This window comes from Paralichthys olivaceus, chromosome 2 (assembly GCF_024713975.1).
Source record: "Paralichthys olivaceus isolate ysfri-2021 chromosome 2, ASM2471397v2, whole genome shotgun sequence".
Classification (NCBI taxonomy): domain Eukaryota; kingdom Metazoa; phylum Chordata; class Actinopteri; order Pleuronectiformes; family Paralichthyidae; genus Paralichthys; species Paralichthys olivaceus.
This window is the reverse complement of record NC_091094.1, coordinates 18,196,673-18,224,406: the sequence shown is the minus strand read 5'-3', so window position 1 is coordinate 18,224,406 and position 27,734 is coordinate 18,196,673. Positions and strand designations below refer to the sequence as shown.

General features: G+C 41.8%; 2 protein-coding genes across 9 annotated transcripts in view; both read left to right on the top strand.

Moving 5' to 3' along the window:
- The window catches only part of LOC109629403 (calmodulin-binding transcription activator 1-like), a 54,855-nt gene extending 43,765 nt beyond the window's left edge, over window positions 1-11,090 (top strand). For 2 of the 5 annotated variants that reach the window (XM_069510078.1, XM_069510052.1), the window contains 11 exons: window positions 1,373-1,521; window positions 2,115-2,299; window positions 2,385-2,463; window positions 2,545-2,812; window positions 2,974-3,509; window positions 4,522-4,664; window positions 4,766-5,012; window positions 5,248-5,316; window positions 5,656-5,801; window positions 5,891-5,962; window positions 6,569-11,090. In XM_069510078.1, the coding sequence (XP_069366179.1) occupies window positions 1,373-1,521; window positions 2,115-2,299; window positions 2,385-2,463; window positions 2,545-2,812; window positions 2,974-3,509; window positions 4,522-4,664; window positions 4,766-5,012; window positions 5,248-5,316; window positions 5,656-5,801; window positions 5,891-5,962; window positions 6,569-6,644 (1,970 nt within the window). In that variant the 3' untranslated portion in view covers window positions 6,645-11,090. Of the gene's footprint in view, window positions 1-1,372; window positions 1,522-2,114; window positions 2,300-2,384; window positions 2,464-2,544; window positions 2,813-2,973; window positions 3,510-4,521; window positions 4,665-4,765; window positions 5,013-5,247; window positions 5,317-5,655; window positions 5,802-5,890; window positions 5,963-6,082; window positions 6,114-6,568 lie in introns of all 5 variants that reach the window. The other 3 variants (XM_069510067.1, XM_020087134.2, XM_069510055.1) reach the window with 3 other exon arrangements.
- A 682-nt stretch (window positions 11,091-11,772) lies between these two features.
- On the top strand, window positions 11,773-27,676 carry LOC109629201 (homeodomain-interacting protein kinase 1-like). 4 transcript variants are annotated; one of them, XM_020086757.2, is made up of 18 exons: window positions 11,773-12,122; window positions 14,086-14,819; window positions 15,787-15,978; window positions 16,111-16,292; window positions 16,400-16,523; window positions 17,751-17,870; window positions 17,997-18,083; window positions 18,246-18,430; window positions 18,520-18,670; window positions 18,759-18,945; window positions 19,301-19,419; window positions 20,917-21,051; window positions 22,072-22,229; window positions 22,319-22,390; window positions 22,527-22,697; window positions 23,484-23,698; window positions 23,788-23,897; window positions 25,813-27,676. In XM_020086757.2, the coding sequence occupies exons 2-18, from the start codon at window positions 14,088-14,090 to the stop codon at window positions 26,275-26,277; spliced, it is 3,405 nt and encodes a 1,134-aa protein (XP_019942316.1). In that variant the 5' UTR covers window positions 11,773-12,122; window positions 14,086-14,087; the 3' UTR covers window positions 26,278-27,676. The 4 variants fall into 4 exon arrangements, with proteins under 4 accessions (XP_019942316.1, XP_019942315.1, XP_019942318.1 ...); XM_020086756.2 differs by having other exon boundaries at window positions 22,069-22,229; XM_020086759.2 differs by lacking the exon at window positions 20,917-21,051.
- Window positions 27,677-27,734: the final 58 nt, after the last annotated feature.

The window sequence follows — 27,734 nt, the reverse complement described above, 5'->3', positions numbered from 1 at the left end:
AGGTATAGTTTAATAGACCTACTGTTGCTTGTACTTTGTAACAAAAAGTATGTCAACATGCTGTGACTGGTTTTACTTATCACTTTGGATAACTTTCATTAAATGTTTGGTAATAGTTCGATGGAATATGAATATTGAAATAGAGATATTAATATAAAGAACCGTAACAGTGGTAAAATAAAAATAAATGTAGTATAACATATGTTTTTCTACAAACATGTTTTGAAAAGAAGAATCCAAGTATAATCATGGAAACAAACCATCAACAGAACAGAAAAGGTGTGAGTGTTGGTCAGTAAATCCACAGGTATCTATACAACATAAAGTAACCCTCAGCAAAAGCAGCTGGATTTGTGTTAATAAGGACAATAAGTTATACGTAACTGGCCCAGAGTATGTCACCATAGTAGCCTACTTACTGATCAACTATAATTTATGTATCTAATTACTATGCTCAAAACATTTCTAAATTTGCATTTAAGTGACATGTTCCTAAAAAATAATAAGTAAAAATATGATTGCATGACATTATCATACATTTTTGATTTTTGAAGTCCTACAATGTGTTCTAAAGGAGTTTCCATATTTTAAATTCACTAATCCACTTTTCTATGTTTAAATGTCACATTTCAGTATATTAGTCTTATCAACTTTGCAATAATATTTTAATGTATCAGTTAATAAAGTTTTTTTAATTAATTTTTTTAATTCAAATTCCAATGTTTGTGAATGTATGTGTCTTTATGCCTGGACTGGTCTGTGTTTGTGTTTGCATTTGCTGCATCTTGTGTTTGGCAGGTGTTTTGCTTTGTATTCAGATGAGCTGTATTACTGGGAGTCTCTACTCCGCGTCTGATTGGCGGAGCGTAAAGGGAGGAGCCATGAGCCTTTGTGTCACTGTTGTGGCTCCACCCTTTCAGCCCAGTGTGTCTGCTGCAGAAAGCAGAAAGAAAAATTGGAGTGAAATGAGAGGAGGGAAAACAGAGACTGAGTGAGAGAGCAGCAGGTGGAATGACATAATGTGCACTGCAGCAAAACTGCAGCAGTACTGAAACAAAAGGGTCACATTCACATACAACCTCAACACGGACATGCAGGACTTACATTTGTTGTAAGATATGCACTCTTTTCTTACACACACACACACACACACACACATTTTACTTTGTTCCCCAGTTCCCTAGTTGATAAGGGGATTTACAAGATTCCAGCCCTGATATTCCTTTTAGCCTGAAGCCCCCCAGAGAAGAGCTTCTCTCCCTAAGACTCTCAGATCAGGATTTACGAAATCATGATATGATTTTTCTTTAACACAACGAACATCTGGCCGATGCTTACAGCTGCATTGTGTGTCACGCCTTCATTTCTGTAGATACCCAGTTCAGGATGTCCATCTTGGAGCGTCTGGAGCAGATGGAACAGAGGATGGCTGAGATATCCAATCAGAACCCTAGCTCAGAAACCATGGCAACCAAGGGTGGAGGAGTGGAGGGAGGAGGAGCCACTGATCAGCAGTCTCAAGTAAGGCAGGAAGAATTGATTTAGTTAGGCTGAAGTTTTCTTTTTTTTAAGATATGCAATCTAAAACTGTATAAAGTGAGCAGAACAGACAACCAGCATTAAACAAAATAGTATGTTTTTAGTTCTTAAAAGCTAGTCTTTAAAACTGTGTTTGAGTGATTGACATAGAATTTGAGGACTTAACGGTAATAATCTAATAACTGAAACACCTATCGAAGTAACATTTTTGTAAAGAATTCGTATTGAAATTTACTCAGCAAAACATAATGCCTTCAAGTAAAAGAAATTCCACTAACTTCTGATTCAGAGAGGTGTTGAATCCACTATTTTCTAAGATAGTTTTATTAAAACAGAATAAACAGTAAACCTCACAGTGGAAGCATTTCTTTCAGGCATATAGGCACTGGATTACATTACATTTCAAATGTGTTGCTTTTATTTTATAATTTATGTTTGCAAGATCCATAGGCTCAGCATTTCAATGTTGTGACACCTTGAACATTTTGAAAAAGCAACAAAATGCAGAAAAAGTCTGATCACCCAAGACTTACTGGTTTAACTCATTATTCCACTCCTCCTCTCCAATGCTCCAGATTTCTCCCGATCAGGGTTCATTCGAGGGTCGCGTGGTGGTGGTTTGTGAGAAGATGATGTCTCAGTCGTGCTGGGCTTCTTCCAATCAGCTCGTCCACAGTAAGAACTCCAGAGGAATGACCTTACTGCATCTGGCTGCAGCTCAGGGCTATGCAGGGCTCATTCAGACACTCATTCGCTGGCGGTGAGTAACACACACACACACGGCACACCATCGTGAACACACAGACCGTGCCAATTAATTTCACTATTGCTGTCTTGCTCTGCAGCACAAAGCATGCGGACAGTATTGACCTCGAGCTGGAGGTGGATCCTCTTAATGTAGACCACTTTTCCTGCACTCCACTGGTGAGTGACTGAATGGTGTTACAAATGTATGTATCTATCTGTCCATGGCTGTGTGTGATTTTTCATTACTGGTTTCTGCAGATGTGGGCTTGTGCTCTGGGCCATACTGAGGCAGCATTGGTGCTTTACCAGTGGGATCCAAGAGCTCTTTCTATTCCTGATTCACTTGGACGCTTGCCTCTCAACATTGCTCGATCTAGGGGCCACACTCGATTGGCTGAGCTATTAGAACAGCTGCAACAGACCCCTCAAGCTCAGGGTCAGCCGGCTGACACTTGGATCGACAGGTGGAGAGGAGATTCACAGACAGACGGAATAAGTAACAGCCCCACTCCAAACTCGAACTCAGGTGGGAAATTGGTTCATACAGGGAAGAAAAAGTCAAACTGAAAATATGAAATTCTCCCTATGGACAGCTTTTTTTTAGGTTTTAGAGGGGAATGATTGTTTTTAGTTTTGTTTCCAGTGAACTGACTGTTCTCTTATTTTCCATCATCTTTGTTTGCCCAGAGCTGAGGAGAGCCAGGACAGAGAGCCAGGCAGACAACGAGAGCTGGACCCAGACAGGACATAGAGCCCCACAGGCAACCCAGGGAGATAAGGGAGGTCCACCCCCAGCCAAGAGACTCAAACCCAGTCCAGACACCCAGCAACAGTTAGCTAACTCAACCCCCAGCACCAACACCCTCAACTCCCTCCTCAACACCTTCCCAAGTCCTAATGCTCGGTGTTCTCTCCTCCCCAACACCCTCTCCCAACAAACTCAACCCTCCAACCTCAGCTGTCAGAACACACCTCCTCCTGCCAGCTCCAGCCCTAGCAGGCCTCAGCTCCCCAACACCCCGTTCTCCCACCTGCAGGCCAGGATAGGGGGGTCCGGAGGGGGCACCAGGTGGAGTCTGAGACAGACTCTGGGGCAATGTAGCCTAGCCAGGAGGATTTTAGGAAAAGAGCGACTGGCCATTCACCTGCGCCAAAGAGTGCTGTCTGACAGGGGAGAGGAGACAGAGCTGCTGACCTATCAGGATAACACTGAGGACTTGCAGGTAGGGGGAGCAGATTGTTAGGGACAGTTCGGATCTTGTTCCATAACCAAAACTGAAGTCATTGTCCTTTATGTGATGGAAAATGTGTACAGCTTGCTTGCATGTGTGCCATGTTTGTGATAAAATACATGAAACAATACATTAAAAGTATATGAAAACAACTCTCCACAAACTTTGACCCTCAATGCAAATAAGGGAAAATTCCTATGTGAAACTCATCAGGAAAAAAAAAAATACTAAAGCACCAGCAAAGGCCATAGAATGAAAATAATAAATTAAAATAAATAATAAAATGGTGCAGAAACAGGATACAGAGACAATGGGTGATGATTTTGATTTTACTGTTTGTGTACATTTAATTTGTCATTATAGGAAAAAATATTATAGGAAAATCCCCAGCAGGTGAATCAGTGCTGTTTACACCACTCAGTCCCACACAAGCACACACTCACACTAATATGAATCATCTAACAAGAAAGGGAAAAAGGGGCACACATACTAAATTATTACTGGCAAGAACCTAATACTAAGTGGTTAAACCTTACATTGAAGTAAGTCTTCAGTCACGATATAGTCATTTGTAGTGCTCATTTAGCTAAACATATTTAGAAAGAATGGAATTGCATGAATAAAATCTCAGATCCATGTAGTTTTTTTAACTTGGAAAAACAATGAATCACTCAGACATGTTGCTGTATACTCTATGATGCAGTGAAATCTGATAAAAAGGGCAGCACAAGTCCATCTAACTGTTAAAAGTATGCGAGCACATAACGAGAAGATACAATTTCAAACAAAATCACAGAACAGAAAATTCAAAATCAAGTAGCAATGATAATATTAAAATGTTTTCCCTTTCCCACCTGTGTGTATTGTTGTGTGTAATTACATTAGCTACACAGAGTTGTGTGTCATGACAATAAATGACAATGACAGGTATGTTTTCATTTTAAGTACAGCTGGTGGTAGATATAGGTAGATAACACCTCTCCTGGATCTGTGTGTGTTTCAGATGGACATTACAATGCTAGCTGATCACATCATGGAGGCTTCAGCTGGTAGGCTGAAACAGGAGGCTGTGGAAACAGACTCTGGGAAGTTGGGGATCAGCAGCGATGTCAGGTTACTGTCTGGTTACCTCAGTGAGGTGGAGAGGTGAGGAAAACTATAGCTTTTGTTTTTCAACATTTCTTTCATGTAAGTCATCAAACAGCATAAATCCTTTTTGACTAACTTGGCTCTTTGTTTTTCTCCAGGTTCCTGAACTCCAAGCCCCAGACTCCTAACCCCAAACCAAAATCTCTCTCAGGGCCAGAGGATCAGCAGAGTCCTCAGGCTAAGCACGCCCCTCCCTCCCCCTTCGACTGGAGCTCCTTCCTCTGTGCAGCTATGAAAGAGGAGAGGTTGAAAACTGACTCGCCCTGTCTAGCCATGACTGAAGCAGAGCAGGGAGAGCTGTATGAGACCATCAGGCATGCCCTTCACGCCCTCAGAAAACACAAGGTATATGTGACCTCCACTCCTTTAGAACGGTGCTTCAGGGATTGTAAACGAAACTGATGCATTTTGCTACTGTGTTTTTGTTTTTGATATCTGATTCTGGCATCTGTTCCCATTATCTTCACCTCCTTTTCTCTGTCATAAATTGCAGTCTTAAAGAAAAAGCTTAAGATGACCATGAACCATTTTTCGTAGGCTATATGACATTCATACAAACTCCTAATGTCACTCCCCTCAGGGTCCCATTCAGGAACAACGCAAAGAGATTGCCGCAGTGATTCAACGCTGCTATAAGCGATACAAGCAGGTAAGGCTTCATGCCCTGTTCATCTGTTGAGTTGAGAATTATTCCTTATCATGAATACACCTTTTACCACAGACTATCAAGCATTGGATCCTATTTGTATAAATAATTATATGCATACATAATCGCCTGATACTATCAAACTATTTGAATGTTGTTCATGGAAGTTGAGTTGGGTTCTTGAACAGTTTTTGAACATTTTGATTTGAAAGGACTCTCAAATTGGGATTAGGTCAGTGCCGTAGATTCAGAATTATTTACTTTTGATTCACAGGAGCAAACCTTATTTTTTATCTTTATCATTAATTTGGAAATAAAATGCTGCTGTGCTCTCTCTCTAAGTATGCACTTTATAAGAGGATGACCCTGGCAGCCATCCTGATCCAGAGTCGTTTCCGGAGTTTCCATGAGCAGAGGAAGTTCCAGCAGAGTCGTCGAGCAGCGGTCCTCATCCAGCAATACTACCGCTCCTACAGACACTCCCTCAGGTACTACACACACATTAAGACACATACACATACACACACACACACACACACACAAGGATTAATTCTTGTATGAATTTTTTCACCCACAGCAGCCTCCTTACTAAAAAACAGAACCAGGCTGCTCGCAAGATCCTGAGGTTCCTGCTCCGATGCCGCCACAGGTGAGGCATGAAAAAGCTACACACACTCTCAAACACCCACACACACTTACAGCCCACTGCCACATGTGTGCTTGCTTCATTGGTGCTAATAGTTGGTGTTGTTTTACTGTTCCTGTGAAGCCCCTTGATGGACCATAGGCCTCTGAAACGGGTGAGTCTTCTCTCCCTCTCTTCTCTCTCTCCCTCCCTCTCTCCCAATGGCTGATGCCTGTTTGCATGTCAGCTGAGGGAGTGGGAGAGGAAGTCCTGGATTATCATCCTTCCCTCTCGCACTCTCTTTCTCTCTCTATCTCTCTTTCTCCTCTCTCCCTATCTCTCCCTGTCTCTCTCCGAGGAGTGCTGAATGATGCTGGTACTTGTGCATGAGTGACAGATAGATAGAGGAGCAATTCTTGCATACTGTCTTCCTGGGGGCATGTTCTGACTGACACTATAGGGGACAGTAAGTGTCTTGCTTGGCCTGCTTGGTCTCTTTTTGTGCCTTGATGGGTGGGAGGATAACAGGATGGAATATGGTTTTTGGTTATAAAACTGGGGAAGAAACACATTGCCAAAACGTGTACAGCTACAGACATATACTCTAATATGTGTTTTGTTTCTCCTCAGGGCCAGAGAGCAGAGAAAGGCCAGGGGTCCTGAGAGCCCACCGCCAGGCCCCACACACAGCCCCCTCAGCCTGTGAGCAAGCTATACACCCTCCCTCTTCTCCATCTCCTCCTTTTTCTTTCTTCTCTCTTCCATCTCTCCCAAACTCTCTCCCTTTCAGTCCTAAAACCGAAATTCTCCTCCTCCTCTGATCTCCTTCTCTTTCTCCTTCACTCTCACCCTCTCTCCCCTCTTCTCTTAAGAGAGAAAAAAAAACTTTTCCCAGACAGACTGAGGACAGGATAGGTGTCCATCATGGCAGCTCAGACAGACGGACTGCTGGGTAGAGCCCAGGAACCTGGCTCTGCCCACTGATCCTCCTCCCCAGTTTCACTGGGAGGTCATCACATTAACCTCATGGCATTCTTTGCACTCTTCATGGATATGTTTCTTTGCAACGAAAAGTCGGCGAGTCAAATGAGAGAACGCAGGGGGAAGCATCTGACGACTACATCCTGCCGTTTGTGGCAGCAACTGGATTGCGAAAAAGGATTCAGTGGTGAACAGCTTGAGACTTTTTTGACATGCAGAAAACTTACAAAACACTGTTGTGTTTTGTATCCAAACAGTGATCCATGAAAGAATAAGAAAACATAAACCAAAAGACTCACTTCTGTGTTGCATTTGCATGCAAGATTTTTTCGCTTATTCCTCCTCTCCATCATCCTGAAGAGCTATAGTGGCAAATCATTCTGCTGATTCCGTATATCACAATATCACCAACCACTCTGACTCACAGGCTTACAAACCTATTAATCAGTCACCCGATCCAAAGGGGAGGAACTGCACTTGAATGTAAGAGGGGCATTGTTAGATAAAGGGTGGGGGTCTGAATAACGATGTCTTAATTTGTTACATGGACTTTGTATGGAGTCGTTCTCAGAGGCAGCACTTTGCTCGCCTGACGTGGTGTCTGTGTTCGTTCAATTCAATGCATGTGTTTGAGCTACAAGCTCCTGCATGCTTGCCAAACTGCTTTAGTGTTGTTTCTTTTGTATTTCTATGTGTAGTTGTGTCTCACTTATGTCCTCATCAACTTATCCTTGCCCTGTGTAATGTGAACTGTGTAAGGACAAATGACTTATTTTGGGTGCTTTTTTTACTTAATTTATTCAAGGATATGATTATTACTTTAATTGGCTCAAGAGTGGTTTAGCTTGAGACTGGTTTTCCCCCTTTGTGTGGTAAAATATGATATGTTCCAATGGTTAAATGTCTCTGTTAGTTTGTTCTTTGCGTGAACCTCTAAATCCTAACTGTGGTTTTGAGGAGAGAGTCACATACCATTGCCTTGACTTCTTCTTGACTCTGAGAGGTCTCTATGCGTGCTCTGTACAGGACATGGGTCCTATACCTGCCCCTATACAGGGCATTGGTCCCCATATTAGCCCATACGGGCGTTCAAATCCATATTTTGGACTATTGCATATTCCTGTATATAAACTGACGAGGTAAGGGGATACGAGGACCCTGAAACTTTTTCATAAGAGGACTGTATTTAAGATTATAAATTATTTTACTCCCATAATGAGAACTTAAAGACAGAGATCTGGGTAACACAGGATGGCTGTATTGCTTGTAAATAATGTAGATATTAAAAACAGAGTAATGTGCATGAGACAAAGAAACAGCAAAAAGAACATGTTAGTGGCTATGGACTGTGAGAGGATTTTAACTGCTTCACTTTAAGAGTATCCAGTATAAGTGTTACTGAAAAGAACATTTTGTTAAAGCATGCAAACTGAAAAATCTAATGTTAGAATTATAAGTGGGAAAAACAACGTTAGCTGAAACAATGATCTTTCAGACAAAACATTTACATTTTGTGCTTTTGTTTCTTGGCTAGCAAAAATTAAACCCTTTTTGCCAGTAGTGCCAATTATTATGAATGCTATTTTTGCCTAACGATATATTATGTTGGGGAAACCAACACCCAAAAGCTATCAGTAAGATCCACAGAGGCAGCACACACACACTCAGACATGCACACACACAATAAACAGTAGAAGAGATCTAGTAATAGCTCAACCATAGACCTCCCTTCAAGTTCTGAAGTTTGTGTGAGGCAGACTTACATATAGATGATGAAGATGATAATGATGCAAGTATGAAGATTATATTAATGATGATGATGTTGAGCGTTTTAATATCGATGCAATGACTGATGACCCAAAAAAGGGAAGAGGGTGCTACATTCTTTACAATGTGGTTGTACTTCAGCAACATACTAGCTTTTATTAAGACCATTAATCACACCTACAGCGGATCCAGCCTGGCCTCCAGTCAAAGCTTTCCATCTTCAAACAGAATGTCTCCCCCCCTTACTTTCTTACATATCATTTGATTAATTTCCCTTTTGTCCTCATTGTCACTGCCATTACTCTTCAACATGTACTTTGGACTTCTGGAAAGCTCTGTTTAGAAAGTGCCTGCTCAATAACAGAAAAAGTGCAAGACAATATCAGGAAATATCTACTGTATGTCCTCCAAAAGGTTTGTTTTCCTAAATCGTGTGCTCAGAATGAACTTGACAGTGTTAAACTTGATCCGAGTCTTACGTTAGAAGCTCCGGTTTGTCGGTGGTATGAATGAATGCCCATGGCCTGATTGGTGGTACGTATTCCTTTATGAGACACTGGTAATTACAGTATCACTTTATGCCCCACTTGTGTGTGCATTTTGCAGTATTAGAGGAAGAAAACCATGTAATTAATGTATGAAAGGCACTGTCATGAGTCTGTTTAACGTCCCAGTGTCGCTGTCGGGAAGAAGATGTGTTTTTCTTGCATGGACTCGCTTTGTCTTGTCTTTCCTCAAAAAACGTTCTTGCAGCATAAAGTGAAAGCGTTACCCAGCAGTTTTCCAGAACAAAAAAACTGTCATACACACTTTCTTTCTTTCTTTCTTTCTTTCTTTGTGTCTGTCTCTTTCACTAACACATTTTACACATACAGTCAAACACAAATGTACACATTCAGACACAAAAAAGCCACACCCTTTCTCTCTGTGCTTATGTCTTTGGGAACAATTAAATCTCTCCCTTAGATTTTACTCAGGGTTGAAGAACAGGGAGATGGTATGTGGAGTGTAATATTTGCTGACACAGAGTTGTACCACTGATGACAGTGTACATTTGTGTACTCATGTGTATGTGAACAAACTTGACAATATTAGGGATTCTCCAGTTGTTCATTCACTATTTAGTATCCACAAACTTTCAAATCACGCTCTTGATTACAAAAAAAACCCCTCCACAGATGTACCAGCCCCACTTTGAAACAGCAAACGATCTGTTTCCTGTTTCCTAGCTGTAGCTTGCATCACTTTTTCTACAAGGACAAAAAATCTCTAAATCCTTTATTTTATAGGATTTTGCTTGGATATAAACTAAATTCAAAGTAATTAATATGATGTTTGTATTTATACACATGCGCTTGTCTTAAACGCACAAGATTCTTAATAGAAAGGATTCTTAATGCAAGAATAGCTAATGGCCATGTATCACCTCAATTATCTTAATTCAAAAAAAAAAGAAAAGAAGTTGGAAGAAGAGTATATTCAAATTCTTACAATTGGAAGATCTCTATTATGTGTGTTTCACATGTTTTCTGAATCTTCATCACACTGAGGGACAGCCATGGTTAGGACGGCGCTGTCAAAAGCACTCAGCTACAATATCACTCCAATCCCCTCTTAAACTGCCCCTCCTCTCACATCAGCACAACTAAAAAACACTGCTTTATATATTGTGTACATACACAGATACAAACACACACACACCAACTTCAAATGCTTGCGCCTGTCAACACACACAAAATACACACATACACACACAATACGAAACACACAGATTGCTGAAAATCCATCAATATGTTCATGTTTTCGGAGAGGATGGTGACTGTAAAAAGAGTATGTAGTGTTAAAAAACAAGTTTTAAAAAAAAAAAAGAAAGAAAGAAATATTGCCATAGTAGACAGCTGGTAAACATGCACAGTGATGGCTTCTGTTCTCATGAGTCCGCTTAGAAATGAATGGTATAACCTTTCAGGCCTTGTTTTGAGAGGGCGTGGCCAAACACCACATTGCATGCTAGAATGGTAGATCCTTATAGATAATCTATGGCTTGACCTCTCCTTGCCTTTCTCTTCTTTCACCCTCTCTCCCTCTCTCTCTCTCTCTCTCTCTCTCTCTCTCTCTCATCTCCTGCTTTATTCCCACCTTGCCTGCTGTTGTGTTCTCCATGCCTACCACAGTCTTTCATCCCTCTTTTATTTTGTAGCCTAGTTTTTACTTTCTTTTTATTTAACAAATGTGCATGCACAAGCATCACTAAATTGTTGATGTTTTTAAAAGAATATTTTGTTGCTGAGGCCATGCAAAGTGTTTTGAATATTGCCCTTATATGTGGAAAATGTCTTCTGAATGCTTTACATAATTTCTGCTGTAAAATGAAATCAGAATAAAAAGAAAATTTGCACTTTAACTTATTTTTGCTTGATTGATTTATTCCTCCCATGGTTTATTAAAGCAAAGTTGTTACATGCCATGTTCTTTTTGCCAAAGAAAGTGTGGTGGAGAAAAGGGTATGGTGATGTATGCTAACCCTAAGAATTGTAAGAGAAGATGAGCTTATAGATCACTTTTTTATGATACACGATGGAAGGATGTGGTATGGGTCAGGGAAGAACTAACTACATTTTGTTGGGGATCCAGATCAGGGGGGTGGATACCAGACCTTTTTCCACCTTATTTCACATTCCTGAGATATGGTGTTCACAGAATTTCTAGTGAATAACTATTAACTGAAATAATAAATCATATAAATCATATTAATGTGTGTGTGTGTGTGTGTGTGTGAGTGAGTCAGGCCTGCCGGAAAATTACTGGTGTATTTTTCCCAAATTACGTCACGTTCCTTTTTTCTCTTTTTTCTTTTTACCGTAAAACCTTTCGTTACCTTTTAACCTTTGTTTCTAAAACGATCCCAAACGAGTCTCAGACGCTCCTTCAGCCCTCGATCGTGTTACAGTTGTAACTCTGATTATATTTCTACTTTATGCGGTTTTTTCTCTTTATCCTGATAAAAAACAACGTCAATGTTAGCGTGCATCTCTTGCGGAAACTACGGTAATTACGGTAGAGAGCGGAACTACCGTAAGCCTCGCAGCTGGTGTAAGGACGTGGTTTGTTCCGGTGAACGGTGGCTCTCGCTGCCTCCACACAGACGCTTTTAGCACAGAATTTATTCTGTTTTAATCCACATATGTACAGATTTTTACGACGTAGGGATTAAATTCCACGGGACGATGCAACCTGTGTGCTTTCCTTCAGGTTTGTGACGTCTCCTCCTGCCGCCTGGCTCCTCACCGACTGGAGAAACAATGCAGGCCTAGCGAGCAGCTAACGGTAGCTAGCTAGCGGGAGCTAATCGGATAACGCTGGTCTAGCAGCAGACTGCAGTGGGATTTAAACCTTGAACGAAGCCGATTTTCGACGCTGCAATTCACCCAATCCGGTATGTTACAACCACAGACGCCTCTTCTGTTGCTTTCTACGCGAGCTGGGTCTTTTCAGTGTATTTCTTTCAGGATAGTGGTAAAATCTTCAACGACATATTTTTCAGAAAGTTGAAGCGTCGGCTTTTTAGCATTAGCGAGCTATGTAGCATCGCCTTGTCGACCTGGTCTGGCTGTGTGTGTGTGTGTCAGTGGAGTGGAAATGTCTGTGGTCAGCACACTGACAGCCACACGTTACATTGAAACTATTTTCTGGCAGCGATGTGATCATATTGACTAAAAGCGGCTAACGCAGCTTAGCTTTCACCGTGGTCCATCACAGAAACCCTGCTGTCAGTGAACACACCACTGCTGCTCTTTCTCTTCAGTTTCTCCTCCCTGGAAACTGTAGTTTCTTTTGAATCACACCCATCAGATACTGATCCACTTTACACTTAAAGTCCCAGCTGAACGCAGTGTGTTTGCATTAATGGATGTGAGCTACACGTTTGTGATCAGGTTTTATGGCTTTTCTTTGAAACGGAATGTCAGGACTGTAAATCAGGAAAAACACAGCCTGTTCCCAAACACATAACTTCCCCACATTCCCCTCTGCACCCCACCCAAACAGAACAATAAGAGGGGTCGAGCACCGTACAAAGGGTCTTTCTTAGAAAGAAGCAGCAATGAACTCTACTGAGACATTGCTCAGATGCACATCTAGTAATGTAATCGATGTCAACATTGTGCTTCCAATCATCTCTTTTTCCTGAAGCATTCCAGATACACACCTCTCATTTGTCTTTCTTAGTCTCAACTGGGTCAGTTGTACTCATTTTTTCTGAAAATGTATCATAATCTGTTTCTCATTTTTCAAGCTAATATCCAATGTGTATATATAACAGGTACAGTCTTTATTCTTCTTGCATACCATGCAGAAACACAGAATTAACCAATTTGATGATCAGTTATAATATCATTGATTAATATAGATTTCCACGAGAGCAGACTAATATCTAATCAATAGTCCGTATTTAATTTCCCTGTTTTTTGAGTCTTCAAGGATAGTTGTATCACGCTGATTGAAAGGGCCAAAAAATGATATAAAAATAGTAAAGTCCATATCAGCCAACGTCAGACGTCATATAATTAAGATATGACATCTGACGTCTACCTCACAAATCTGAGGTAGATAGCTGTGGGTTAGTACATCCTTACTGTGCACAAGCATAAGTATTATAAGATACAAATAAAGAACAGACATCAGTAAAAGTAATGAAAAGGTAAACATGCAATATAAACGCAAGGGAATATAAAGATACTATACCTATTTATTGTACATCTGAAATGTTGCTTTTAATGAAAATTATATTTAGTTAATTTATTGTTTGTGTTTGCTTCCTGGCAAATCTCTCAAGTTTTATATATGAGAGCTGCTCCATCTAGCATAGATGTGTTTTTTTTTTTCATTAGAACATGCCTTCCCCAGAAATGTTGTTGTACATGTCACCACTGGTCAGATTAGAAGATTAGAGCCCAGAGAAAAGTCTGATATTGTCTATGATATGCACGCACCAAGTCAACCTAAAATTTTTAACTCCAGATATGTGTAACTGGGTTTTTTTCACCAACATGAATAATAATATTACCATATTAAACATATTATTTGCCAGCAGAGGCTATAGCTCCAAGAATGAGTTCAACTTTGAACTTCAGGTTTCTCAAAAGGGAAAACCTTTGTTTCGTAGTGGGTGTGTCTGTCAAGTGGGGAGAACTTGTTTGAAACAAACTGTTGATCTTTGGGCCTCTGCTTAGTGGTCTCATGTTTATTCCGCATTTATTTAAATGGGCTATTGTATTTAAACTGAATGTTTGCAGCAATGTGATATACTAACATTGATTTTAAGGTTTATTTATAATTGTATTATTGCTACAAATATTTTCATAATTTTTAGAATGAAATTTTCATCCCTATCTTTTCAGCTATGAGCTCTCAGCTGCAGGTCTTCTCCCCCCCCTCCATCTCCTCCAGTGCCTTTTGCCGCGTGAAGAAGCTGAAGGTGGAGAGCAATGTTTGGGATGTATCCACCACTGAAGCCTACAGCTCCATAGCAGGCCAGTCAGCATACACCTTTGCACCTGCAATGGCTGTGCCACCCTTCGCACCATCCCTGGTCTTCCCCCCTGCAGCTCCTGGCTCCAGGGGTCAAGTGGTGGTGCGGGCAGCTGACAGCACTGGCAGTCTTCCACGTGGTTCCAGTCGACGTGTCACTGAGCAGGCAACATCCTCCTCTTATGCTCATGCGGAGACATCCTCTGAAACGAGGGGGCACCGGCACGGGCAGAAGAGAAAAATGGAGGAGGCCAATGAAGGCAGTGGGAGTGGGTGTGGCAGTGTCCAAATATTAGAGGAGCTCTCAGCTCCTGCTGCAACTTACTCCACCCGTACAGGCGGCGGTGGAGGAGGGGGCACAGGCCAGTCGATACCCCACTCAGCTCCAACCACTAAAAGCAGTAGCTCCAATGGCGAAGGAGATTATCAGTTGGTGCAACATGAGATCCTCTGCTCAGTGTCCTGTAGCTATGAAGTGCTGGAGTTCCTAGGAAGAGGCACGTTTGGACAAGTAGCCAAATGTTGGAAGAGGGGCACCAATGAGATTGTGGCAATCAAGATCCTCAAAAACCATCCTTCGTATGCTCGTCAGGGCCAAATTGAGGTAATATTTGTTTCCTGCCTTGAATGTGAAATATTCCGAGTAATTCATTTATCATTCTTAAACCCCGTTGTTGGCTTGAGTCCTGATTTATTTATATAGAAAAATATCCATAAATATACTGTTAATTATTTTTCGCTACATCTAAAACCAGTTTATCAACAATGTGTTCCCCTCAATTTGTGTTGGAAAAAATCCCTTACATTGTAAGAATAGGATAATTGTGTGGTGTTTACATGTGTTAATGCAGAAACCTCCGCAACTGTTATTTCATTTAGTTTCACATTTTCCAAAACTTGCTTCCTTCTTATATTTCATGGTGTTATATTAGAGCAAGGCTGGATTATTGCAATACACTGTACATTGGACTTAGCCAAGCATCTCTCCACCGCCTACAACTGGTACAAAATGCTGCTGCCAGGCTCCTAACTAACACCCGTAAACATGATCACATCACACCTATACTTTACTCCCTTCACTGGCTACCTCTCCAATTTAGGATCCAGTTTAAAACTATATTATTCGTCTTCAATGCAATAAATGGCCTTGCACCCACCTACATAAGCGAAACCCTGAAGCTCCACCAACCCGGCAGAGCTCTCCGCTTTGCTGGTCAGCACCTGCTATAGGTCCCCCGATCCAGGAGCAAACATTGGGGTGACCGATCATTTGCAGTAGTAGGTCCCAAACTTTGGAATGCACTGCCCTCTGAGCTACGCACCACCACTGACCTGCCTCTGTTCAAAACCAAGCTAAAAACATACTTGTTTGATCTAGCCTTTAACTGAAACTGTTGTTCTTGTCTTGTGTTTGTTGTTTGTGTATGTTTGATTTGCTTTCGTATTGTGAAGCACTTTGGTCAACCCTTGGTTGTTGTAAGGTGCTATATAAATAAATCTTGATTGATTGATTGATTATATGTGTTTACCAGCATGTATTAGCAAGTCACATGTTTCTCTCTCTTTTATAGGTCGGCATCCTGAACCGACTGAGTGCAGAGAACGCAGATGAGTATAACTTTGTGCGTTCGTATGAATGCTTCCAACATAAGGGCCACACCTGCCTGGTGTTTGAGATGCTGGAGCAGAACCTGTATGATTTTCTCAAGCACAGCAAGTTCAGTCCACTCCCCCTACGCCACATCAGACCCATCCTACAGCAGGTTGGCAAAATGCTATGACACACATTTTTATTTCTTTAGTCATTATGTAATTACCAGTCATATCCTTACTGCTACTTTGTTGTTGATATGATTACAATTCCGAAGTTTTATTCTATTTGTTTGTATGTTTAGGTGGCTACAGCACTAATGAAGTTGAAGAGCCTGGGTCTGATTCACGCAGACCTAAAGCCTGAGAACATCATGCTGGTCGACCCCCTCAGACAGCCCTACAAGGTGAAGGTCATTGACTTTGGCTCAGCAAGTCATGTGTCCAAGGCTGTTTGCTCCACCTACTTACAGTCCCGCTACTACAGGTTAGTGGCATCCAACTGTGCTTTGTTGACCTAAATACATCTTTCCTTGAAATCTTATTAGCATTCTTAGGTTCTAGTCCTGTTATCTTTTGTTGTTTGCTTTCTAGGGCTCCAGAGATCATTTTGGGATTGCCATTCTGTGAGGCCATTGACATGTGGTCTTTAGGCTGTGTGATAGCTGAACTGTTTCTGGGTTGGCCTCTCTACCCTGGAGCCTCTGAGTATGACCAGGTCGGTGAATCAATATGCTACTACTTAAACGTAAATATCACACAAAGAGATTGCATGGCGAATAAAGACATCAGCCTATCATTGCACACTAAAAAACTATACAACAACTTACTTCGGACTGCCAGACTTCCTCAGATATAGCTCTAGCATCTCCCTGCAGGACCCCAATCTCTCCCACTGACATCCTTAAGTATCTCTGGATTCAGGATGTGGTGAAGCCTTAGCTCTAGGGCTACACGATGTATAGAAAATGTATATACATCGTCAATGCACAATATATGTATCGCAAAAGACTGAAGATATTCAGATCATTGAGGTTTTTCCATCATTGAATCATTGTCAGAAGAAGAGAATAGAGGTAGGACAGAAAATAACGAAGCGGCCCCATCAAATTTCGCTCCAGACTAAATTCTACTGTGGAAACTTCTAGTAATCAAGTTTGTCCAGGTCAAATTCATCACTATGAGTTGTTGATTATATAAAGTATTGCTTAGTTTATTTATAATATTAATATCAACATTGTCCATCACAAAAGGTCAATACTTTTCTGAATAAGTTAAATCTGTCAGAGCAGTGCACGCATTCATCAGGCTGTCCTGCTCTCTCTTTCACTCACACACACATACTCACACTTCGAACAGTGGGATTGGACACCTGTCACAAAGGGTAAAAAACAAGAGTTTGTAAACTTAATGAATGTATGGATAGCCAGGGGAGATGGCGGGCCGTGCTCTGTTTGGCTTTTCACGGTTCAAACTTGACTTAAACACCATATACTTCAGCCTTTGTTTATTAATCGCAGTTCATTTCGTAGATATTAAACAAGGTCATCGCATATTACATGTTTTCCTAATACCGTGAAGACCTACTTAGCTCCCATATGAGATAGTGGAACTCTGTCCCTTGTAGAATCTTCTTTTATCGAGTGAGGAGGAGAATATGGAAAAGATCACCCCTGAATGATACTAAAGTTTTTTCTCTCTGAAAACTGAGCTCAATATAAAAGTATATTCCTGTTATTTATTTTTCTCATGTATAAAGGCCTTAAGACAGTGAGAGCTTAGTGTGTCGCAGGCCATGGGAGTACTGTACAAAAACTCATTTTACACCAATGGATGTTGAAGTGTTCCAGACGACTAAGCATGACCACACATTACATAGGTATTGAAGTTAATCATTTAATAAGTTTATCATAGTCTTATTGATAGAATTTGCTGTTTTTTACAGATTCGATACATCTCCCAGACTCAAGGCCTTCCAGCAGAGTTATTACTGAGTGCTGGCACTAAGACCAGCCGCTTCTTCAACCGAGGCCCTGACTCCAGCTACCCACTGTGGAAGCTGAAGGTGAATAAAGCCACATATAAAATACTGTTAATCAGACTTTACGTGCTTTTTTCTGCCATCTGAAAATTGTTTATTATGTCAAGATTATGGCCTAGAAAGATCAATAGAAATGATTTATTTTCCCAGACCCCAGCAGAGCATGAAATGGAGATGGGCATCAAGTCCAAGGAGGCCAGGAAGTATATCTTCAACTGTCTGGATGACATGATGCAGGTACAGATGGCACATTTTCACATTATACTTAATACAGTGCACTTCACACACCAGTCATACAGTTTATTTATTTTTGTTGGGAGTGGGAACTCAAATGCACATATCAGGAAATATCTGATATTGTTTGTTTGACCCATTTGGGTGTAATTTTGTGAATTCCAGGTTAACCTGTCATCTCATTTGGAGGGGACAGACATGTTGGCTGAGAAAGCTGATAGACGAGAGTTTATAGATCTCTTGAAGCGGATGCTCCGACTGGATGCAGACAAAAGAATCACACCCACAAAAACTCTGGGTCATCCCTTTGTCACAATGAGCCACCTCATGGATTATCCCCACAGCTCCCAGTAAGTGTGTAGTGAGCTGACACATATTGATTTAGGTGAGTGTTAATTGAAATCTAATCATTGTGACACTGTCCCTCTTTCCTTTCCAGTGTGAAGTCATGCTTCCAGAACATGGAGATCTGCAAGCGCCGGAGCTCCTATGAAAGTGGCAAATCCTTGTACTCCACCAGTGCCGTCCCCAGTGCTGCAGCGGGCAACCTCACCGTTACCTTCAGTAGCCAACTCAACCAGCATAACCAGGTACGACTCAAATCCTCACCATAAATTCTTACATTTGTTTAGGGACCTGTAACTCCTCCAGTATTAAGCGGTGGTGTTTCTCTAACAGGTGCCTTCAGCCGGGGGAGCGGTGCCTTTGCTGAACTACCAGCCAGCTCTGTACCAGCAGGCGACCATAAACATTCCCGGGCTGGCTCAACAGAGTGTGCCGATTCCAACGCGTCCTGCTGGGCTGTGTAGCCAGACAGAACCCTTCCAGCAGACTCTCATCGTCTGCCCACCCTCCACTATTCAAGGTAGCGCATACAGTTGCATCCAGACTGGAACCACGCAGAACAACACAGGGCATCATTATGGGCATGTTTGAAGGCAGAACACGGCTGTGATTTGAAAATGTCATAACATTTAAACTGTATCAACAATGGAGTGGGGTGTTTTCCTTTGAACATGCGCACAGTTTGCTATCATGTGCATCGGATGCACAATGACTGTTGGACTCCATGCTTGCTATGAAAATGTGCGCAATGAACATATCCTGGTTTCTATAACTAATACTTACACACCTATCATTACGGGATACCTGCTGTGCATGCAAACATACTGTGTGACATGTTTTACTGACATTGTTTCTGTGGCATTGTCCATTTCCAGGGCTACAACCATCCAATAAGAGTTCCGGTTTCCCTGTCAGGATGGAGAACTCTGTACCTATAGTACCTCAGAACCAATCTGCTCAGTCGCTGCAGATCCAGCCAAGTATGCTCACACAGGTAAGTTTGTAAAGAATGCAGGGTTCTTGTTCCAAAAAGACACAACTTTTTTCCTGTCATGTTCATTGCGGGTGATCTGTCATTACAATGGCAGATATGACTTGATATGATGGACTCGTTGGCAAAAAAGAATTATTGCACTTACAATTTTTGCTTACAGTAGAGCTTTGACCTGAGAGTTACATGAGCCTTACATTGTCCATAGTCTGTAAACAGTTTTAATGAATACCACCTACAGACCTAACAAGCTAATTTTCCTACTTAATGTTGACACAGGTAAATAACCTGTAAATCCTGATCAGACCGAACCAGTGAAATTGTTGAAAAGACACCTTGACAGTCTGATGGAGTCAGCATGTGGGTGTTTGACCTCTGGATTTGGCTCAGTGAAGTAGCATATCTCTCAGAAAGAGAAATGAATACAATTATACTGACATTTAAATGTTAAAGATAGAGAGTGAGGGAAAGGATATAGAAAGATGAGCAAAGAGTATGTGCATGATTTATGAAAGAGAGGGTGTGTTGACAAATGGAGACAGAGTGAAACTATTTTCACCATTATACTGTGTAACACTTTTTTATATAATGCATGGGGCTACTCTTGAGACTGGAGGCTGGGCTAACAATGACAACCAGAGAGACAATTAAAACCAAATGAATTGGACCCAAGTGTGAAACATGTGTTGAGTAACCCTGCATCATTTGCACATCTCTGGTAGGATGAGAGTGAATGTTGTTGAGATGTGATAAAGGTTTCTGTAGATTTGTCACATTAGGTTTATCTATTTTCAGGATTGTTTAACTGTCATTTCATTTGCAGCAATTCCTCACACTTGACACAGTGCACAGGAACACGTCTTCCATCAATAAGTAACCTAAACTCAAGGCTGCTGTAAAAATCTATGAATGATACCATGTCACTAGCACCGAGCTGACAGCGGGGGTGTCCAAGTTCGCTTATCCATGGATGCAATGAGCTCATCCAGAGTCTTCCTGTTGGGGTTCTACTCTCGTGACATCTCTGTTCTTCCAGCCCAAGTTTGGTTGTGAAGAAAATAATTGGTTTACTCTCAGTGGAGATGTTGGCTATTTTAATGCATTTATACAACTGATGTTTGAAATGACAGAAGGTTGTGGCTTAAATGATTCTGTTTTTGTTGTTTGTGTTCATGCTGACTGCATCTTGCCTTGGATTTGCTTCCAAAACGTGACTGCCAGGCCTCTCTTATTCCCAGTCTCCTCTCTGGGATGAAGGCCAGATGTGCAGTGTGGGAGACTCATCTGGCACAAAAAGCTAGTTAATTTCTGTTTGCTAAATTTAGAAATGGTTGCTGGAACCGACGGAGGTTAGTTGTCCAGATGGCCAGTGGTACGAGTGTGCAGCTGGTTTTATCTGCTTCGTCCCTTCATCGACATGAGATTCAGCCTTGAAGGACATAACTTTTCATCCAACCCTAACACTGCCCTCCCCTATCCTCCCCTCCCTCCCCCCTCCAGGGTTCCTGCACACCCCTGATGGTGGCCACTCTCCACCCACCCTCAGCAGGCATAGCCCCCCAGTATTCTCTGCCCCTCGGGCTGGGCACCGGGGTGGGTCGGCCCACCCTCCTGGAGCACACAGCCACAGTGCTGGTAAAGCAATGATGACCTCCCTGAAGGAAGACATGCATATGCACTCTCGCTCTACCACTAACAATGCCATCTCTCTCCTGCCCCCACTTTCCATTTTCTTTTCATTTGTTCACAATTTTTCCTCTCCCTCTGTGCCACACGTCGTGTGTGGATAGTCTTTATTTGATGCATCATATTTCTACATTCTCCCTCCTCACACGTGGTTGTCAGAATCATGGCTGATGAGTGCTAACTATTAATCTAATAGCATTTTCTGGTCTTTATTGATCACCATTGTTCGCATGGTGTTCATGTTTTTAAATTCACCCATGTGACTCACGATCAGAATTTAGATTCACAGTCTTTCCAGTCCTGATGCCACCACTTCCCCCCTCTCTCCCCTTCACACACTGCCCCCCCCCCCAACAGTCTCTCCCCATAGGTGTGCTGACGGCATGGAGCGCATGTGCTGCTGAGTTTGTCTGCGCTTTGCTTGCAGCTTCTCTTGTCCTGTCCATCCTTGATTTCAGCAGAGGAGGTTGCAGCTACAGAGCTCACTAAAACCATACTCCACAGCTCGACTCTGACACACATCTTTTTGTTTCAGCCCCAGAACATGTGGCATGCCTTTTTCCCAAGACAGCTTATCAACAGACTGTTATGCATCAGTGAACTAAACTAATCTCTACGTGTTTCTTCTTTAACAGGCACCATGGTTCTTTGAATACTTGTCTTTATACCTGATCTGACTGTTGACACTGTTTCATTGTCTGTGCTTTGCATGATATCCTCTTGTGAATTTGTTATAGGGCTATGCTATAATAAGAGAATGGCTTGGGAAAGGTTGCTCGCTTATCTTAGCTTTATGCTTTTGCTTGTAGAAGAGATTGCCCATTGTTTTTGCCTCTTCAGTTATGGAATTTGTTTCTCAGCATGGCTCAGTTTGTGCGGCCCATTCCAGAAATCAGATTATCGGTTCATGAGCCGATCCTTGATTTTGTATGTTCTGAATTGTGAGTCTCTGTTGTTTTTTCTCAGCAGGCCTGGCCCACTGGCACCCAACAGATCCTCATACCATCATCATGGCAGCAGGTCCCAGGCGTGGCCATCCACAGCTCTGCTCACCAGACGAACATCGCAGAATCTCCCCTCGAAACACTTCACTCAGATGCTGCCACACAACAGGGACAAAGCTGGAGGTCAGTCAGTGTTTTACAGTGGCACTCAGAATATCTACCATATCTTCAGTTGTGTCATCACTAACTAGACTGATCTTTGAACGTAACAGGAGCTCAACCCAAGCCAGGAGTCAGCAGGAGAGGAAGAAAGTGAAAGCCAGACGTGGAGAGAACAGAAACAGGTTGGTACAGCCCTGTAGTTTTTAATGTAAAGTTTATAATGATGAACAAATATATTGAACTGTTAAAACAAAATTTCTCATTTTTATGTGTTATCTCAACCAAAGTTACACTTCCCTCATTATTTCTGTTTTGTAGGGGTCTATCCACAGCATCAATGCTCAGCAGCAATGGTATTACCCCACCCAGTTCCAGGGCCACATTGTCCCAGCCAATCATCATCTCTGACACACCCAGCCCAGCAGTCAGCATTATCACTATTCACAGTGACACCGACACTGAAGATGAGCGCAAGTTCCATCCTGCCAGGTGAGAAAAATATTACTCAAGCTATAATCATTTCACCTAATTCTATTTTTACATATATATTATCAATACAAATTGTGATAGTATTTTCATTATTTATCAACGGTTGACAACTTGTCCCGATAAGTGCAGACATCCACCCCATTGGGCAAATTATCAGCATTTGTTAAACGCATGCAGTGTGGGGACGTTAGCATTTGTTGGCTATGGCCAGAGATTACTAACAGTTCTCCTGCTGTTAGAGCCTCCACCTGCTCTGTTCTTACTACACACTACACATGCTGCACTCTCATCTTTGCTGACTGTGGTTGATGTTGGACTTTAATGTGTTTAAATATGTGTCTCGTGAATTCTTCAGCAAATCAAACAAACACAAAGTAAACTTAACACATGCACATAACAAACCCACGTTGCATGCTGTTCCAGCGCTCCTGTGTGTGGGACACTGTTGCTCACTGTGGTTGATGCTGGACAGTTTGTACTGTGATCAACCGTGGTTGTAATGATAATGTACATTTCACAGTGTAATTCTAGTTGTCTGGAATTTTTCTAATTGTAAAAACGGTACTCGCTTCACCCCTCCTCTGGATATCTGCCTTAGATATTAGATTATCTGCTAATTCTCCAATTGGCACCTCACATCTTCCATCTTAGCTGCGGCAGGGCGATAATTGGAATCCTTAAAAACGATTCTATGTCCTCACACTATGATGACATATATTCTGCTAACAGGCCAGATCAATTTCTTTATATGATCTGTGTAATAACAATGTTCTCTTTCTCACACAGCGTTGGTCTGAGCCAGCGTACTAACGTCATTAGCTGTGTGACGGTGCACGACTCTGACTCGTCTACAGCCAGCCCCCTGACTCCTCTGCCCCGCACACTTAACCCAACGAACAGCGCGTCATCACGCCAAGTCAAGTCTCTGGCAGTGGTGGCTCCGTCTGTCAAAACCCAGGGCTCAGAGAGAGGAGCGGCCTCACGTGGACGCACAGAGACTGGTGAGTGTAATTTGTGAGCTATCGATAAAATGTATATTTTGGATGAAAAAGCAGCACATCGTATATTACATACAACTTCTAATCCTCAGTGAACTACATCAAGCCGAAGAGATCCAACCGACAACCGTGCAGTTCAGGGGAGGGGATGGAGTATCATGGGGTGGTGCCGAGCCAGTCACACCCCCTCAACCTCAGCCAGGTGAGGCTTCTGTTGTGTTGTTGCTTAATAACTCTTATCTTAAACCTAACCACCTCCAGCCTGAGGGTTTTGACAAGCTGACAGAGTTGCCAGCTTTTACAAAAATCTTCTTATCCTCTGAAGTACAAAGACAAATAGAAATGCAAAACATTTGATAACTTCAACATATGGCTTTCATTGTCAATCATTGTTTTTTTGTTCATGAACTTTAGAGGGGAAAAAAAGCAAAGCCGTCAACATTGCAGATACACCCCCCTTCTTCCTCCTGCTAAAACATGTCTCTCACTGACTGAGCCCTGTTCAACACATCTGAATCTGTTTCATTCATTTCATCAATGAAGCGCTGCTGTTATCTGCTTCAATATCACTCTCCTCGCTTAGATCGTCAGCCATTGTCTGAAATTCTGTTTTAAACGTTTTCGAAGGCTAAGAGCGCCATCAAACAACAATGCTTGTTTGACTTTTCCCACGAGTGTTTCATGATGCATTTCCCCAGTCACATGTCTTGAAAACATTGTGGATGAAAAGCATACGTCTATATTCTGGCTCTAAAGAGAAAAGCATGCAAACATTGCACTTGGTTTTCTGTGTTGTGACATGTTGCCAGAGTTACTTCTGCATGTCTGACACAGGGAGCGGGTAACCATGGGATGGAAAAGGATTTAAACTCTTTATTATCTTCATCACAGCCTCAAATCAGTGAGAATATCGGTCATAAAAATGAAGTCTAAATATCTGTGTCCAAACTGAAGGATGTCAAAAATCTTTGTCATTGGAAATGATAGTCGACACAACCGCAGGTCATAAGTTGCCCGATTTATCTCCAAAAAGAATGATGTTGAAGTCTGTAGGACACTAAACCACTGCTTTTGTTTTTTTAACTCAAACCATATTTTTAAAGAAAGAACTTCTAGATTCTGGACATTTTTTATTGTGACAGAAAATAAAGTCATGAGAATGTCCTAGAAAAAGAGTCCCATAGTGCCCTCTGCTGGACAAACATTGTAATGGCGGCAGAGTCTGTCAATGACGTGAAACAAACTGTTGAATATTTATGAAGTGGTTGTTTCTGCCAAACTGTGTCAGCACCAGCACATCTTAGCTGAGACGACACCTGCTGATAACACTGACTCACCGAAAACAGGACCTTAAATATCTTCTCACCGTTGTGCTCATAAATTAAAAAATCTGGAGCTTCTATTTTATTTTTACTGAATCATTTTATTTGCAGTCATGAGGATTTTTTTTTTTTGTATTCGTCATTTTTTTGTTCTTGATTTTGTTTTAAAGAATACACCAGTAACAGTATATTCTACCTTTACTCTTGAAACGCTTCACATAAAGTGGACCCTTTATAGTACCTGGACTTTGTATGTCAGCTGAAATGAAATACTGATCAGAAATCAGTGCATTTAAATAAATAACTTAAGATATTTAAACAGCCGTACGCTACCGACCCTGTTTGGAGGATAATTGTGGCGTGGCCTGGCTCAGGAGAACTCCTCGTGCTCTGTTGTGTGATGGCTCCTCAAAGAGATTGTTAGTGTTATAATTTCTAACACTGGTGCAACACCCCTCCAAACTGAAGTCCTGCATAATTCCCATGTTGCTGTTTTACTTGTGGTAAAATTGACTTGCTGACATTTCAGCTAGCTCTGCCTAACACTGCACCGCCGTAAATCACTGTGTGTTCGTCATACTATAAACATTGCCAGTGGCAGAACCGCACAACTGAAGAGGTTATTTATGGGAAAAGACAATTACAATTTTCTGTGTGTGAATGTGAAACTACAGTACTTGAATGATGTGGTATTGGATTGCTACATTGATTTGTGAACTCTCTTCTGTCTGAGGTATTTCCGATGCTGGTATTGGGAAATCTCTTAACGTGTTCTGCCTTGTGATCTTTCCTCAGGTTCAGCCAGTGGTTTCGTCATCTCAGGTGCGCTCTGGGGTTTCGCACAGTGACTCATCTTTGCGTCGCCAGCAGTCGTTCGCTCCCGCCATCTCGGCTTCCCACTACAACTTCCCAGAAGTCTCGGCCCTGACGTCTGCCTCCGGCCCGAGTCTGTACACTTACCCGGCCTCCACCGCTCTCTCCTCAGCTTCTCAGGCCATGGAGCAGCTGCTTGGCCGTGGTCACAGCAGCCACGGACACTCCCCCTCCACCTATGCAGCAACATACACCTCATCCTCTTCCTCCAGGAGAGACTCGGCCAGTCGCAGGGATTCCGTCAGTAGTCTGCTGCACGGCCTCCCCACAGCCTACCAGCATCAGTTCGCCACTGGTTCTCCCTACGTTAGCGTGACGCCCCGGGCTGAGGCTTACAGTGCCTACCAGCTGAGTCCCAGGCGACTCACACAGTACCCTTACCTATAGGGAGACACACACAAAACACACACACACACTTTGAACAAAGAAAACAAATCAACTTCCTGTCAAACTACCACAAAGGGACATTTAAACTGTGTTTCTAATAGAGTAACTGTCAATCACTTATTTGTTAGCTGCTTTTGTCCACCAGGCAGACCCCCCCCCTGCAGCTGTGGGCTGTTTGAGTGTTTTTGAGATGTTCTTTGGTATTATCTGATATCGTATCAGTTAGTCTTCCCTTCCAGGATAGTTTTTTAGCCCATATTTTATCCCCATCGTATCCCGATGTACACGTCTGGCATCGGTAACTGTATTTTACACCTGTGCATCTTGAGGTTGAGTGTGAAGAGAGATTTAACTCCTGTCACAAGCTGCAACGACACTTTAGGCGAGCTTTTAGACGTCTGTCTGATGAGGCTGACGAGGAACGTCACGAGCACCGTTATAAAGTTGTCACACTAATCAGCGAGGCCCTATGTTTTTAACAAATATAATCATGACTGTACCTTTTACCCATGTATGTTTACTCACAAATGTCTTTTACTATGTTAATTAAATTATGTTTTGTCGGTGTGAGGTAGGAAGAGGAACATCCGTGATGTGGAATAAGAGAAAAGTGGTAAAAACTGTGATGGATACATGTTAATTTAAGTGCACATGTGATAGTCTGTTAATGTAGTGACCTTGTTTAGACAGGATTAATCATGTCTGTTTTATTTCTTTTTAAACTGCATCAACTGAGTGCTGAATGTATTTATGAAGTACAGAGGAGTGGAATCACTATCCTAAAGAATGACGTGAAAAGCTTTTTGTTTTAAACAGTTAAAAAATAGAGAGAACATTTACCCATTTTCCTCTTTTCCTTGAATTATTAAAAATCAAGTTACATGTGGACTGAAAAAAAATTCTATTATCTGTGAATCTGATTGCGTAGGACCTGCTCATTATTACAATTGATATATGGCCAGTTTTAACAGCTTTTATATATATATATATATATTATGTATATTATTATGGTTGGGCTGAATTTTTGTCCTGTTTTCTCCCCATGACACTTTAGAAATGCTCGCTATTGTTTTAACAAACCACCCACACTGCTGTACAATGACAGAAATGTTTTTCCCGATACAGTCACTGTTGGTCTCGTCTGATTTCAGAACAGATTTCCTGCCACCACGTGTTTAGCTCGAGGGTGTGAGTGCTCGGATGGTCTCTGTGGGTTATGAAATCTTTTTTTTTTTTTTTTGTAAACCCAGTTTTGTGTTGTACTGTCTGAGTATTTAACTGTCTTTCATCTTAACATAGTATAGTTCAGAGGCTCTTTGGTAGAACTAATTCAGGGAAAAAGGTTTCAGATCAAATAATCTACTGTCACTGTTTTCAATAAAATAACCATAAATTCAAACAGGTCTCTTTAATATCGTGAATCGATTTACTTTCCCTCACTACTCTGAAGTGAAACT

Excerpts from the sequence above, each read along its gene's own strand:
- LOC109629201 (XM_020086756.2), top strand. The coding sequence starts at position 14,088 with ATGAGCTCTCAGCTGCAGGTCTTCTCCCCCCCCTCCATCTCCTCCAGT. Across the intron at positions 21,052-22,068 it reads AGCACACAGCCACAGTGCTG|CAGGCCTGGCCCACTGGCAC; the intron begins GTAAAGCAATGA and ends GTTTTTTCTCAG. Across the intron at positions 22,391-22,526 it reads CGTGGAGAGAACAGAAACAG|GGGTCTATCCACAGCATCAA; the intron begins GTTGGTACAGCC and ends TCTGTTTTGTAG.